The sequence below is a fragment of the Siniperca chuatsi genome, linkage group LG7 (assembly GCF_020085105.1).
Source record: "Siniperca chuatsi isolate FFG_IHB_CAS linkage group LG7, ASM2008510v1, whole genome shotgun sequence".
Lineage (NCBI taxonomy): Eukaryota > Metazoa > Chordata > Actinopteri > Centrarchiformes > Sinipercidae > Siniperca > Siniperca chuatsi.
In genome coordinates this window covers 9,691,001-9,706,217 of record NC_058048.1, presented here as the reverse complement: position 1 = coordinate 9,706,217, position 15,217 = coordinate 9,691,001, and the positions used below count along the sequence as shown (strand labels likewise).

Genomic DNA, 15,217 nt, shown 5'->3' with positions numbered 1-15,217 from the left:
CCACGCTTTGTAGTGTTTCCAAAATACAGGGAGCACACCTCATTAGAGATGCCGAAAAGCAGAAATCCTACCTCTTTATTATATACAAGTGGTGCCGCTGATATTAATAAAGGGTCCAAACTATGAAATATACACAGACCTGTATGTTGCAGCTCTTGCCAGATTTGCAGTTCAAGTTGCAAGTAGAGTTAATAATATTAAACAGAACTGTAATGCTTATTTTGTACAGAATCGGAATAGTGTGAAGGTCTAATTTGCTTAAATCTAAACACAGATGACTCAGTTACCTGTTAAAAGTATTTCAAACTAAATGGCCAAGTAAAAAAAAAAAAAAAAAAAAGCAGCTGTCAATTTCCCTGAATGCACAATGAGTTTCTTTCACATACAAAGCTGATCAAATCCTAGCCTTTTTAAGTTTAAACCTAGAATTAATGTTTGGGTAGCTTTGGGTAACACAATCTGGTAAACACTGAACTATACTGTAACTGTAGAACCAGGAATATAAAAAGTAATGAAAGTTATGGTTAGATTGTATGGTTGCAGTCACTGAGTTGTTACAAAAAAGATAATACAGTCTGTGCTTAGATCATTCAAAAGCCCACTAATTTCTCACTTTCTTTTTTCAATGTATTTGAGAATCTATCCAAATAAAAATTTCATGATGAAAAGTTTGACTTACCTCCCTCAAAGTACCAAATAAATCATTAATATATATTGGACTGAGATGATCCACACGTGTGTTCACCTGGTAAGATAATAAGTTATAATTATAGTGCAATACATGTTGTGTATAGACATATTTTATATGATAGCCCACATCAATGCATACAAGTTAGTATTAAATATCATTTCAATACATAACTGAATCAGCAGACACATTTTCGAAGATACAATCAAACAATAATAGGCATATCGTTTGTCAATGTTCGACATTCAAAAAAATATTTTCCATTTAACACATTTTTATCCCAAATTATCAACCGATAAAGAATATTACAGCTGTAAGATTTCATGTATCCTCATAAAAAGGCTCCGTGTTCATTTGATAACAGGAGAGAAGGCATACTGGTCGCATTTGATAACTTAAACCGATGCTCTCTCTCACGAATGATTTTCGGTCACTGTGAAATATCTGAAGTTAGAATCGGCTGTTTAAAGGTCAAAAATCTAACCCCAAGCTCCTGAAGAGGTAATCCATAAACAAAGCAAGATTTTCTTACTTTTCCCTCTTTCCCTTCTTGAAATGCAGCAATTATCTTAAATAGCACAACATGAACCTGAAAGTAGCATGACACACAACAAAAGCTTAAGTTTCTAGGCTGGCAGATCTGGAGCTGTAGTATTTTACTTAAGTAGAACTTAATAGTAAATAACTAAAATAAATATATGGTAATAAAGTGGCTATGAATAATAATAATAATAATAATAATAATAACTGCAGGTTTATTAACACCCTTTAATATTGAAATATCAGTCATGACTCTGGTGTTTGCAGATGTTTTACTAGTGTGATTTATGTTACTGATATCACTCGTCTGATGAGGGAAATAAGTGATATCGCAACTGACGGTTCATGAACTGTAAAGTCATTTTCTCTTACCAAAGTGATATATGGCTTTAAGGGCACAAAGGATTAGCATAGGTCTGGTCAGGGCTGGGCACTATTCAGTATCCAACAGTATCTTCCTATTCTCTGAAATTCTTCATAGAGCCTGACAGTAAAATCTACGAAGAGCCAAAGATAAAGGAAGAGGAATGCACTGTTAAGAAATCACAGCTGCTCTATACAGAGATAGAACCCTCTCTAAAGTTGGTCTTCCCTATCAGAACATTGAGAAGTGTAGCCTTGCCCTCCTGGGTCTCCCTCTGAACCTGTCTGATGATGTCGCTTAGCCTGTCCTTGTCCTCATGCCCTACAAGGTAGCCCTTACCACCGTAACCATCTGCCACTATATGATAATCTGCAAAAAGGAGAGGAAAAGAGAATTTGCCAGTTAGTAACTGCCCAGTCATCATACATGAATATAAATGAATTTTGTTAACGGTATGAGAGCTAACCTGTACATATTCTACAAGCTATCACAGCAGCCGCACAACGTCCTAAGCAAAATGTACCTGTAAATGCAAGGCCACACGCCACATTGCTGCCGAGTATGGGAACCTGCTCTCTGGATATCTGACTCCAACATGCATCATTTCCCACCACAGCTATAACTGGTGTCTGTGGAAAAAATAAAAGTGTGGATTATCAGAGGGAAAAAAGAGACAAATACACAAGCATGCATGTTTTTGCTACTAAGAAAATGCTTTTATTGAATTGCTAAAGTCTATAACAGGGTTTCGATCATTTGTCCATATAGCATTACAGCTGCCAGCTGCCATACTTGCATACTTCTGTGAAATCTAATTAAAATGTTACATTTCATGTAATGTAATGTTTCCTATATACAACTTATGTGGTGGTGATCAATTACACAATAAATATATGATACAATATATATAATCAGTCAGTGTTGTCTACTTTCTATGTAATGGAAAGGCGGCAGTGCTGTATACTTGATTAGAATCAGAATCAGAAATACTTTATTGATCCTGATTCTGATTCTAATCAAGTATACAGCACTGCCGCCTTTCCATTACATAGGAAGTAGACAACACTGACTGACTAATTTTTAAAAGGCCCTACATACCCATCGTACATCCACACACACACGTGTTTTCACTTATTTTGGCTGATTAGACTGTGTGGGCATGTGCAAACTGTATCCACCTTGCTCTCCTATTGCAGCCGTTAGTATGTTGATACTGATACTGGCACGTCCTTAATGTAAATTAGTGATTTTACCTTGTGTCTGGTGAATGTGTCAAACTCTGCAACACTGTATCCTAAGGATCCATCACCATACACTATCCACACCTGAAAAGCACACAAAGTAGCATTTCATTTGTAAAGGGTGACCACCGATCAATGATGATTAGCCAAAGCACTTTCAGAAATGCCTGAACCAATACTATACCTCAGATTCAGGCCGGCACAGTTTTGCCCCCAGGGCGAATCCTCCTCCAACTCCCAGGGTCCCAAAGGCTCCTGTAGGGACAAGGTACAGTTATGTCACTATGATTTCAAAGAAAGCAAGATTAACCTCAGAATACATTGCTATAATACAGACTTGTGATTATGTTGATACTACAACAGCACAGTGTTCTGTAGACTCCTGTAACCTCTTTATGTTCCGACAAAAAAGCGACAAATCAACAAACAACTGTTAACGAATAAGCTGACTTTAAATTATTATTTCATTTCCATATTGCTGAAATTACAAGCCCTCTCCTCTCACATTTAAATAACCAAACATCCATAGTTTTAATCACAACAAATTTTTGTTTGGTTTACGAGCTCTAACCTGGATCTAGCCAACGCATAGGTCCTCTTGGTCTCATTATGTAAGCAGCACTTCCAACAAAATCACCCCCATCAGCAACAATGATGCTGTCCTCCGCCATCAGCTCATCCACACGGTGGAGAACTTTCAAGGGATTTAAGTGGTGTTCAGTCTTCTCATCAGCTTTAGCCCTGGAATTAAAAATACTCTAGTTTATGTGATGGAGAAATTATTTTGTAGTTACAGAGTTGTATTTGCATTAACATTACAATAATTGATTAAATTGTGTTTGCTTTCTCATTAAAATTTTAACGAACCTTTTTAATCATCAAGAACAGAGTGTAAGTTAGGAGAAAATGTGTCTAGGTGACACTGATGGTTTTACAAGACATGCTAACACACTCAAAGGTCAGGGACCAGGGATCATCACCTCTGCTTACCTGTTTGCATCTTCTTTGGTTATATCTCCTGCTTTGAGGCTCTGAGGCCATTCCTCTGGACAGCGATGGCCCTTCAGGCCTTTGGAAAGCCGCACTAAGAATGAACCAGCATCACCTAAAATAGACCAATATTTACATTTTAGACTCTAACCGTTGAACTGATGTATTTGTCCTGTGGCCCAACCCTCCAAAGTACAAATCAGTAGTAAAAGGTTTATGTTTAAAGTCACAATGCTGAAACAATACATATCATACATGCTGTATTTTGATCACTCTATGATCACAAATGATATAGGGTGTTCAGTATAGAAATGGGAGACAGTGACAGGTTTCTTTTCATATTCTTCACTAATATATCATAGATCTAAAATGACACATTGTTACTTTAATTATGATCATGCGTCATCATGACAGCTTGTGAACGTACCCTGAATTGCTATAGTTGGTTTCCAGAACATATCTGAGTTTTTCAGCAGCTGCGTCTTATCTCTGTTGACAGCGATGACCTTACTGCGTCTGTTAAGAACTCTGCCGTAGCTCAGCCGGAAGTCACACACAGTGCCTGCAAACACAACACACAATGTTAACATTTCTCTAGGAATTCTGGATAGCCTGTGGCTATACAGGCTACTTTGAAAATACACTTCAACCTTTAACTGTATTTCAACAGACATGAAACAACTTCCAGAATTGGTTTAAGTTCCTCCTAGCTAGGAACAGCTGTCATTCTATGAAACCTTAAATAACGTATTAAAATAATTACGGAATTATTAAATGAAGAATCAATTATTAAACATTCATTCAATATTTAATGATTGAAATATGATCCAGTATATTACAGTGTTAATTAAATTAACACAATTATGTTAACTAGTTTTCTTCTGCAATTTTGTTTTATGTTTGATTATTAAATAATCTACTGTCAAAAAGCTATGTTATTGCTATGTTAATATAAAGGATTAAAACTGTAAGACTGTATGCCAGACCTGCTAAGAGCACCAAGTCGGCCTCCTTCAGAGCATCTCGCCTGTTTTGTCTGATGTGGATGGGACTGTCTTTACCCAGCATGCCACGGGACATGCCCCCAAGGAAGCAGGGGATGCCCAGGTCCTCCAATGCCTTCCTAAAAAAGTACAAAAACATTTTGACTAGACCAGAAAACTAGAATTTGACTATTTCAGCAAATTTTTAAGCACTAACATTTCTAGTATCAACAGTGAATAACCGAAAACAGAAAAACAGTAAGACACCGGATAAAAGAGTAGAGAAGAGGGGGCCATAACACATTGTCCTTTACCTGATGTCATCAACCGGAGTTGGGGGTAGTGTTGCTTGGCTACCCAGCAGAATAACAGGTGTCTTGGCTCGACTCACCAGCTCTATGCACTTTTGTACCTGATTTGTATTGAAAGAAAAAAACATTTAAAACTCTGGTTTAGTCATCTCTAATACTGTACACATTGAGAGGGACTGACTGTAATGTATTTGACACAAAAAAAACCATAAAACCTTTAATACTCAGTGCAGTCTTACCTGATCGTCCGTGGCTTGTGGGATGTCAACAGGAAGCGGAGACACATCTCTGGTCTCCCAGGCTCCAGCAAATAGGTTCATGAGGTGGTTATTGAGGTACCTTACAAGACATCAGACCATCACATTATTGCGTGTTTGCCTTTATTTGACAGTTGAGAGTGAGAGAGAGGAGAGAAAAGCGCAAAACTTCCAGGTGGTATAAAAGATCCAAGTCAGACTTTAATCCATAGATGGCAAGTTTACAAAGTATGCGTTCCAGACACATGGGCCCCCAGGACACCCCGCAGGCTATTCATTTATGCTTAACAATGTAGCAATTCTCATGTCAATTCACTTATAAAGTTGCTGATTGAAGTGTGATTAAAGTGTAATTAAAGTGTAATTCAACCGGTCTTCTATTCTCACACAGCACAACTTTATTCTTCTTCTTATTTTATATTTTACATACACTAAATAGTAATGTGCAGTGAATACACGACATGCTGATAACATACCATGAGACAATTTTTCCCATCAGTCCTTTGGGAGGGTTTTTAACTCCAAACTCTTTGGACACAACATGGTAAGGATAGAGCGTGTCGATGGGGAACTCTATGAAAACAGGACCAGGAGTTCCCGACTGGGCGATGGCCAGGGCTTTCCTGACAGTAGGCACAATCTCCCTGATAGTCCTGATGGAGGCACAGAACTTACACAGCGGCTTGAAGAGAGACATCTGGTCGATGTCTTGCAGCGCACCTCTGCCCTGTACCACAAACACCGTTGATAGAGAGGTTAGACATTGAAGCTGAGAAAAGTTAAGATGAAGTATAACACGTCTGACAGACTATTAGACTATTTTGTTCTGTTATTTTATTCTACCTGCACATTCACATCATATTTGCACTAGTATTTGAATCGACTCTACCTGAAGCAGTGTACCAGCAGCTCCACCCAAGAGCAGCAATGGAGATTCAGCCATCTGAGCATTCTTCACTGCTGTCACAGTGTTAGTGAGGCCTGGGCCAGCAGTCACTGCTGCTACACCAACAGTGCCTGGTGGGGAGACAATCGAGTTAGCTATTAACCAGCACTCATGACTGACTCAATGAACTAACTACAGAAGACACTGCAACAGTTCTATCTAAACGTATGACTATATTTTACTGTTCGCAATACCACGGCCAAAACACTGGAACACCTAAATGTTATCCAGCCACTATTAATGCTGTTAGTTACACCTGTGTTTGACAAATCAAAGCGACCACAGTGGGAAAGGCCTATACCAATACACACCTCAACAAAGCAACAGCACACCCAATTCCTTTATTCTCCATAACTGCCGGTAACAAGATATGAGCTCAAATAAGGCCGAGGGTCACACATTTGGACTTATCTATTCTTGTAACACAAATCTGCACCTGAGAGTCTTGCCACAGCATCAGCAGCGAAGACAGCAGTGGCCTCGTGTCTGGTGTCCACAATGCGGATGCCCACCTTCTCGCAAGCCACCAGGATAGGTGAGATGTGTCCACCGACAAGGGTGAAAACGTACTTGACCCCGTGGGCGCGGAGCACCTCTGCCACGCTCTCGCCACCATGCCGTGGGCTCTTCGTCTCAGTCTGATGTGAGTCAGAGGACAGGATAAAAGTCAGAGAGGAGAATATTCAGATAATTCCTGTTACTGATTTAACAGAATAAGCAATTGTGTAAACTAGAAAAAAGTTCTGCCATAGATAAACAACTGTCAGTGTGAGACCTCTAAAGGTCACCTGTCACACGATCTCTTCACTCCAGCGGCCTTTCATACTTCACAATAACCACATATTGTTCTGGTTTGCAGTGGTGCCTCAGGGCTTTGTGCAATCCCACTGCCTGAGTGTATCACAACACACAGGCCTTTGTGCTAGAAAACCACAAGGCTGGTCACAGTTTACGTGAATGGAGTCCAGCTTACCTTTCACCTGTGACAGCCGACAGAATACTGGTGATTTTCTCAAGGTGAGCACAGGTAATGCAAGTGTATTTGCTATTATTATGCATGCTGTTACAATACAATGCATGTGGAGATTGGAACAGAAAGGCATGGAGGTTATAATTACCATGATGAGTTGTGAAAACCTACCTTGTGAAACAACTGGTAGAGTAAGCCAAGTTTGTAGGCTGCAAAGACAAGACCACCCACCGCAATGCCCGCAGAGCATCCAAGAACGGTGCCAATGGCTCCAAATGACTCCATGTTAGGATGCGGAAGCAAACCTTTATTTATAAAAACTCAACTTAGCCAAACTTAATATCAAAACCTACTCTTAACTGGTCAAGTTCAGCAGCTCAGCTCACCTTAGCTAGGCTAAGGTAAGTTACTGTGGAGCTGCTCCTACAGCCGCTATACTCCCATTTCAAAAGTCGTATTTTTCCCAGTACATTGTGCAATTTTACCAGTACACTGTGAAATTAGCTAATATAAAGTTACTGACTAAAGGTTGTGAAGGGCATGTAGTGGACTCTTCTGCAATTTGAACTGTCCGACAGCTCTTTCCGCAATTGCTGTGCCGACACAGGAACATCAGGGGATATAGTTACAAATCAAGGTAGCTAGAAGTGCATGTGAAACTTCCGTCTATTATTTTCAAAATAAACCCATATGAACAAATTGTACGTATTGTAGGATTATTGTGTGGTTTATATTTTGTTTTCACTCTGTATATTCACAACCATATCCATCACCATATTCATACAGGCAATGAAAGATTGCATTATGTTTTCTGTGCTGACCAGTCTAACAGATGTTTACCCTTTAACGTGAAGGACAAGACGACTTATGTTCCTGCTAGTGTTTGGTTAGGTGTCTTTTGCGAATAAAAGCGCGTCGCTCATGTAAAGGACAAGCCTTTGGTCCAATGAGAAGCTTGAGAGGGTGTTACACGCTGTCAAAGGTTCAAACAACTTTATTACTAATCAGAGCAAAGTTCATACTGAAATGAGAAAAAAAGACAAAAAGACAAACCAGACGTGTTGCATTTTTTAATTTAAGGCAGCAGAATCAATGAGAATAATGTAAGATGTAACATTACACCAAACCTTTGACGAAAAAATTTAACCATACTGCTGTACAATAGCAATTGGAAATATTATGGTTAGTAAATGATTAGCTTTAAATTATCATCGACAACTGCCAGTATCAGTAAACTGTCCCTTTATATGTGTGTGTGTCTGTGTGTGTGTGTGTGTAAAAGAGCGTGTGATATTTTCACAGCAGTGTGCAAAAGGGGAGTTTGTAAACATCAGTTGTCTTTCCATGTTCAGGATTTTCAGCAAACAGTATTTTGTCATCCGCCTTTTGTTCCTCGAAAACAATAATCTGAAAGAGAACATAAAAAATACATAACAAATAGTATGCACACAGAAAGCAGAGGTGAACTTCACCTCAACTAATGTCAAACACAACCATTATGTGTCATTTTATCAGAATCTATGGGCACACCTGATTCTCTCCACTTCTGAGCCAAGCTCCTGGGAGATAAAGGAAATTCTGGGGACCGATGAACCAATGACGTCCAAGATTTTGCCCATTTACAAACACAGCTCCTTTACCCCAACCCTGTGGATGGATGGACTGGTATGATCAGCAAAATAACAACTTGGAAAGTTTGTTTTCTAACTGTAATTAAAATACATTTCAACTACAGGAAAACACTAATGTAGAGCAGTACAATTTAAGGCATAATTTTATCAATTAGAGCATACATACAGATGTAACACAAAGACTACAATGCTACGTACTACTGTATATATTTTTATTAAATGTGCATGCAAAGTACTGTATTAAAAATTAAGATACATTTGAAATATTAGAAATAGTAGCTCAGCATTAGAACATTTCCTAGCTCTAATATTTGCCGTTTACCATAAAAGATGACTGGCTGTCCTACTCACAGGAAGTCTGATGAAGGTGTCTCTGGGAGGACCGTCCACATACAGTCTGGCCTGGAAAAATCCTGGAATGGAGGGGGACTTGAAGTCAGACTTCCACTGACCTGAACTCATTAATCTGAAACAAGATTCATTTGAAACACTTACTGTAATCATGTGAAACTGAAATCAACCTGGACATACATCCAGAGTAAGCACATGAACTATTTCCAATAGTGAATGTGTGGGCATATACTAGGGAAAGGCAGCTAGTCATATAGCCCCACACCACTAAACACCAAAATGGACTCAGATATGCAAGTTGCATTAGCAAAACCTGTTAATAAGCAGAGTATGAAGGGTTATTTATTAGCAGGTTATTAAGTGAAATTCAGTTAACCAACCGTTTCATAAAGCCTGGCTTCATATCTAAACAGAAGATGGTAAATCCTCTCAGAGGGGTGTGATTCAACAGAATGTCTCCCACAATACCTACAATATGAGGCAAAAATATGCAATTCAGACATACCAGCAGACCAAACACATGCTTTCAGGTATTGCATGGGTGTGGTGGGCCACAAAATATAGAGAATGTCCGAAAGTTTGCACAGTCGCAGTGATTTGAATTGTTTAAGTGAACTGAATAGATTTTTCACTGTCCAAGCAACATTATCTGAACTGTTCTGATACTTCCCTTAGCTTGAACAGTGTTAAAATGAATGGTAAGAATGGTCTGACTCAGGTCTGGAAGTCTGTTCTAATATGTCTGAAATATACATTAGCAATGCACAATGGGTAGTCATAAATTCAAATGACTGAGCCGGTGTAAAAGCAATAAACCAATGTATGGCACAGCACAAGACACTGTTTGAAGGCAGAATACCTTTGCGCTGTTCATCCAGAGCTTTCCCATAATTCACTCTTCCACAGTTCTCCACAAGTAAGCTCAACATCATCTCTCCCTTGAATGCACAAAACATGAGTGTCATTTGGAAAGTTATTCAGTAAAGAAAAGTGATCACAATGATACAATCAAATATGTCTCTGTTTGTTTTAATATGCCAAATGAAAATTGTGAATAACAGAGAACACTTTGATAGGGTCCACATGTAATGTATACAGCAGTATACAATTTTTAAAATGCATTGTTTTTCAATTATGAATAAGACATCTGGCAGTAAAGTTGCATGAAGTGGACATTGTGCTATCCTTCTATCCTTAACGGAAGGAAACATGCACTAGCTAATTTCCATCTGCAGTGTCTGGGCAGGTAGACACAAACACCAGTACAACTAATGCAAGTGATACAAATAGAGGTTCAAAATACAATAAATACTAAATTCAATCATAGATCCAAACATACATAACCCAACCCTAAGTCTGAGTATAATTTAAAAATGTACGTGTTTCAGAAGCTACGGACAAGGGCTATTGGGATGATGGCATAACATGTACAAAGAAATAGTCAGTACCTTCCTATCAGGGAGTGCCAGCTCATGAGTCTTGTAGTCCAAACTACCAACATATTGTCTGTCCACGAAAACCTAGAGGACATAACAAGGCACAATGACAGGATTATGTATAACCATGCTGTATAACCTCAGAAAAAATATTTTGAAACTATATTATGCATGTATAGTATGTGTGTCTGTCTGCATGTCTTCACCAGAGCTCTGTCTCTGATGTTGTTCCTGGAGTTGAGGGTTCCCCCACTGGTGATGGTGGTTTCATACAGTGTGTAACCATATGACTGACCATTGTTGTTGTTGACAGGGAGATTCTCCATGTTCACTGGCCTCTCTGACCTGTATGGCTGGATAAATAGTCAAACATATTAGATACAAGAATCTGGCAGAATAACAGTAAACATCAGACCTGTGAAGACAATGAATCGAAATCTGCATCTGTGTAGTTTTACAGGCAGGACAAGATACCATCACTGCTGGGGTTAGGAAGTTCCATTCTCACCGAATGAAATCATACAAGATATGCATGCATGCAATGGCACTGCGACACACATGGAATATAAGAGTCCACCAAACAGCATATGACAGATACGTCTAAAAAAAGCAGGTGTGTTGACCCCTTTATGCATGACTAAACCCGAGCTGCCAGATGTGAGACATCTGAGCATAAGCAGCATATTGCTAGCTCTCTTACACAAGAGGAGACACCGAAGCAGACACACAGCCTGATAACTGAAGCTCACCACGTCTTACATTTTGCTGTCATCCCAGCAGGGCTGTTATATGGTATGGTCTAGCTGGAGTTTGGATACAACATTTCCCATTCTGTAGATTACGATCAACTGTCACACCAGACAGGTGCTTGCCATCTGTAGCTTACCTTGTTGGTGAAGTGCAGGCTGTCCCACAGTGACAGGTGCTGCTGGATGGCAACAGGGTCGTACGCTCTCCTCTCCTGAGTAGAGGGCTCTTCAGGAAGAGGCTCAGCTGGAACACCAGTTGGCAAAAACATTGAATTATTGCTAATTATGACAGACTCAATTACTCTGGGTAATAAGTTCATCAAATGAATTGCTAGGTGTACATAGTTTCTCATAAAACATGCAATGCAATCAATGCATGTGGATGCTTTAAAATACATTACAGTGGTACTGGCTGAATAAATTCCTCAAGAGTTGATATTTTAGGGTGCAATCCCCCGCCTCAGATAGAGGAGCATCGTAATCTGCAACGAAAACATATACAAAATTTTGCATTTGTTAAGAGGAATCCTCTTTAGCAAAGATCTGAAACATGCTTTGTTCTTTGGTCTCTGAGCTCTAAGGTAATTCCTACCAACCATAACTGGTGACCTGAGGTTTGTAGGTGCCAAAGTCCATCGCTCCATTCATGAAGCCAAAGCTGGTTCCCCCATGGAACATGTACAGATTAATGGAGACACCTCTCTCCAGGATCTCTGACACAACAGCTAGCATGTCTGTAATACATATGATAATAAATGATAATACACAAAGTGAGCCAAAGATCAATATGCAGCAATGAATGAGTTGTTAAGTACGGCAGTAATGCTCTTCTCTGTCAGTTGAAGAGTCCTTGAACAATACCTGAACCCAGCAGCTCAAGAGTGACATCCGGGATGACATTCATACGGCTATCCAACATCACAAGCAAACAGACATTGGCCATCGTGAAGTGTGTAATGGAATGAATGGGATGCAGAGTGATGCGGAAAATGAGCATGTGCTCAGCAAAAATGTAATAGTTGAAAAGTGTATTCATACCCTCGGCATGGAACACGTGGTGATGTTCTCCCCAGACGTCAAACCACCCAGACCAATACTCCATCACCATTAGAGGTTTCTGGGGCTACACAAAACAGAACACACACCTGTATTATATACATATATTAATGTCTACTGTCATTTAAGCCATAGCAAGGCTTTAATTACAAACAAAATCTGACATTTTCCTGTTGGGTTTTTAGCCAATGTTCTTACACAATAATACAGTATATGCAAAAGCAGAAATTTTTTTTTTTTTACTGTCACAAGTAATCAGTAATGAGCCAACCATTCCAATCCCTACCTGCATGTCAGCTAAGTGCTGGATAGCTCCGAACGACAGTCTCTGAAGGTTTATTGTTTTTAGAACTGAAATGAGCAAGATTCACACCAAATAAGGGACAAAGTCATTAATGTGATTCACCACAGAAATAATAAATGTTTCAGTCTATATTACACTGTATTTTTTAATAAAAGATATCCCCAAAAATAATACACTTTAAGGGGTAAATTAAAAAACTCAAAATAACAAACAAAACAAATATTTTAGGCAGTTGTTTTTTCCCCTTTTGACTCAAGGGTTAGCTATCTTCGTTACCTCCCTCCATCCCTCCATATCTCAAGCCCTCCCAGTTGTCTGAAGTCAGCAGAAGCTCCTTGATCCCTCTGGACTGGAGACACTAAAGGAAAAGAAAAAATATTTTTTGCATAATATGCAGAATTAGGTACATTACAATGTACTGTAAAAAACAATCTGTGAAAAAGAAACATTGCAATACATTAATAAACTCACATTCTTTATAAATGGCATGTATTTCTCATCTTTGGCATATGATCCGTACTCGTTCTCAACTTGAACAGCAATGATTGGGCCTCCCTCTTCAAACTGAAAAAACAAACAAGCAGAAATAAATGTTTGTCTCACTAAAATCTCCAATTATTCTTTCAGGAAATGTTTGACATGAAATATTATAACAAAACTATGAGTTTGACTTACCATCAGAGGTTTGATAATTGAGACAAGCTTGTCAAAGTAGAGGTTTACAGCGTCTACAAATCCAGGATATGTTGTCCTCAACTGCATGCCTTTATCTTGTAACAACCAGCTGAAAGAAACACAAGAACAACTTTGGTGGCTTACTGCTAATATATGGCAATATTTTAAAGCAATGGGAAGATTGGTGTTACCATGGCAACCCGCCCAAGTCCCATTCAGCGCAGATGTAAGGTCCAGGCCGTAGGATCACCCACAGACCCATCTCTGCTGCTAAACTGACATAGGCCCTGAGAAAGGCAGAGACACCCTCTGCTTCATTTACAAAAATAACCATTCTGCATGTTTTTTGGAAATATTTACCAATCTACAAAGAGGAAGAAAAATAATATGGAAGCTTTACTTGAGGTCCAACTGATCCTGAAAGTTGAATGTTCCTCTCTCAGGCTCATGCAGATTCCATGGCACATATCTGAAAATAGCAAGCAAGAAGACAATTCCTTGTAGCTTATACGCAATAGTGTGGTCCAGTGGCTTGCAAAATCCTGGTATTTGGTTTGTTTCTATTTCATTTTAATGTGAACCGTTTCATAAGGCATTTTACACAAACACAGTTGATTTAATCTAATCTGTGTTTGACCTTCTCCAGTAAAAGAACAGTGAAAATCCTGTGATGTGAGGCATAGCCAAGTTGCAGTGAGAGCCTACGTCGTGAGAGTATTGAGGCCACAGGCCTTCATCTTCAGCAGCCGGTCCTCCCAGTAGGCTCTGGGGACACGGAAGTAATGGATGGAGCCTCCCAGGATGTGGAAGGGCTCTCCCTCCAGAGTGAACTGAGACGAGTTGGCCCTCAGACCTTCCACACGGCTCATTCTTCTTCCTTCAGGGTGATGTCTGGTGGGGGAAAAAAACAGTTAAATAAAATATAATGGAAAAAATCCATCTTTCAAAGCAGGTCACATGTGTTTGATAATGGAATTTGAAGGTGTATAAGTATCTGAACACATTTTAACATGTGTAAAACTTTACAAACAGTAGGCTACTACTATTTTTTTTATTCAATAAAAGTAAAAACTTACCAAGACTTAATATGAATGTCCCAAATGCAGAATTACAGAATATCCCAATTACATCAAAAACATTGTCAAAGCTGTACCTTGAAGCTAAGCTCGCCAGGGAGCGTTTGAAGGGAGGATGGTGATGGGAGGCCTCAAACACTGTGGATAAGGGAAACTATTGTTGTTTCAGAACAAAAATATAATAGTGCTCTGTCTGTCTGTTTCTCTCTCTCTCTGCAGCGCTCAGTCAGAAAAGGGAGGCATTACATTGTACACAGTAATGTTGGCCTCATGGTATAGTTAGTTTATAGTTATAGTCATAGTGATGCCATATAGTCATTCTAGATTTAATCGCAGCCTACAAATAAGGGACCGTCTGCAACAGTGGTCATAAGTTAGTGCGCAATAGCATGAATGTGTGTGTGTGTTGTGTGTGTCATATTATTCGTCCTCTCTACCCCAGTTAGGATATAGGGTGTTTCCTTGCCTCGGAAAGCACATCAACATTTTATGAATATTGATAAGACCAAAAGTCAAAACCATAAGTAAAGAGCACCACAACAAATTACAGACCAAAAAGACCATGGGTTTCTAATATGGCAGGTTATGTATTTGCAGGCTACGTTTTCAGATATATTTATTTAAATAAATAAACAAACTATTGCATACA

The 15,217-nt window shown here is 39.1% G+C and overlaps 2 protein-coding genes and 1 long non-coding RNA gene across 5 annotated transcripts; 1 reads left to right on the top strand and 2 right to left on the bottom strand.

Annotated features, from left to right (window-relative positions):
• Positions 1-782: 782 nt before the first annotated feature.
• Positions 783-7,904, bottom strand: ilvbl (ilvB (bacterial acetolactate synthase)-like). The gene is made up of 14 exons (XM_044203861.1): positions 7,462-7,904; positions 6,757-6,958; positions 6,264-6,391; positions 5,851-6,101; positions 5,357-5,456; positions 5,121-5,218; positions 4,810-4,946; positions 4,251-4,385; positions 3,824-3,938; positions 3,405-3,574; positions 3,018-3,088; positions 2,846-2,917; positions 2,116-2,221; positions 783-1,961 (listed from the first exon to the last, which is right to left on the bottom strand). The coding sequence occupies exons 1-14, from the start codon at positions 7,573-7,575 to the stop codon at positions 1,783-1,785; spliced, it is 1,878 nt and encodes a 625-aa protein (XP_044059796.1). The 5' UTR covers positions 7,576-7,904; the 3' UTR covers positions 783-1,782.
• Positions 6,969-9,406, top strand: LOC122879587. Of its 2 annotated transcripts, none has more exons than XR_006378743.1 (3): positions 6,969-7,347; positions 8,806-8,955; positions 9,275-9,406. It is a non-coding gene; the product is annotated as an uncharacterized LOC122879587 (long non-coding RNA). The 2 variants fall into 2 exon arrangements; XR_006378742.1 differs by having other exon boundaries at positions 6,970-7,337.
• LOC122879583 (beta-galactosidase-1-like protein 2) lies at positions 8,347-15,136 on the bottom strand. 2 transcript variants are annotated; one of them, XM_044203862.1, is made up of 19 exons: positions 14,569-15,117; positions 14,198-14,383; positions 13,893-13,961; positions 13,684-13,779; positions 13,493-13,601; positions 13,289-13,381; positions 13,094-13,175; positions 12,800-12,864; positions 12,496-12,580; positions 12,054-12,191; positions 11,859-11,939; positions 11,595-11,701; positions 10,915-11,061; positions 10,721-10,792; positions 10,132-10,210; positions 9,653-9,740; positions 9,273-9,387; positions 8,821-8,937; positions 8,347-8,697 (listed from the first exon to the last, which is right to left on the bottom strand). In XM_044203862.1, the coding sequence occupies exons 2-19, from the start codon at positions 14,359-14,361 to the stop codon at positions 8,587-8,589; spliced, it is 1,818 nt and encodes a 605-aa protein (XP_044059797.1). In that variant the 5' UTR covers positions 14,362-14,383; positions 14,569-15,117; the 3' UTR covers positions 8,347-8,586. The 2 variants fall into 2 exon arrangements, with proteins under 2 accessions (XP_044059797.1, XP_044059799.1); XM_044203864.1 differs by lacking the exon at positions 8,347-8,697 and having other exon boundaries at positions 8,824-8,937; positions 9,273-9,334; positions 14,569-15,136.
• Between the last annotated feature and the right edge of the window lie 81 nt (positions 15,137-15,217).

What these genes read in the sequence shown, in the direction of transcription:
- ilvbl (XM_044203861.1), bottom strand. Translation starts at nt 7,575, where the DNA reads ATGGAGTCATTTGGAGCCATTGGCACCGTTCTTGGATGCTCTGCGGGC. An exon ending in CGACTTGGTGCTCTTAGCAG is followed by an intron (nt 4,386 to 4,809) that starts GTCTGGCATACA and finishes TTGTGTTTGCAG; the next exon opens with GCACTGTGTGTGACTTCCGG. An exon ending in GTGTGGCCTTGCATTTACAG is followed by an intron (nt 1,962 to 2,115) that starts GTACATTTTGCT and finishes TCCTTTTTGCAG; the next exon opens with ATTATCATATAGTGGCAGAT.
- LOC122879583 (XM_044203862.1), bottom strand. Translation starts at nt 14,361, where the DNA reads ATGAGCCGTGTGGAAGGTCTGAGGGCCAACTCGTCTCAGTTCACTCTG. An exon ending in CAGGATCAGTTGGACCTCAA is followed by an intron (nt 13,780 to 13,892) that starts GTAAAGCTTCCA and finishes TGCCTTTCTCAG; the next exon opens with GGCCTATGTCAGTTTAGCAG. An exon ending in GACTTGGGCGGGTTGCCATG is followed by an intron (nt 13,602 to 13,683) that starts GTAACACCAATC and finishes TGTTTCTTTCAG; the next exon opens with CTGGTTGTTACAAGATAAAG.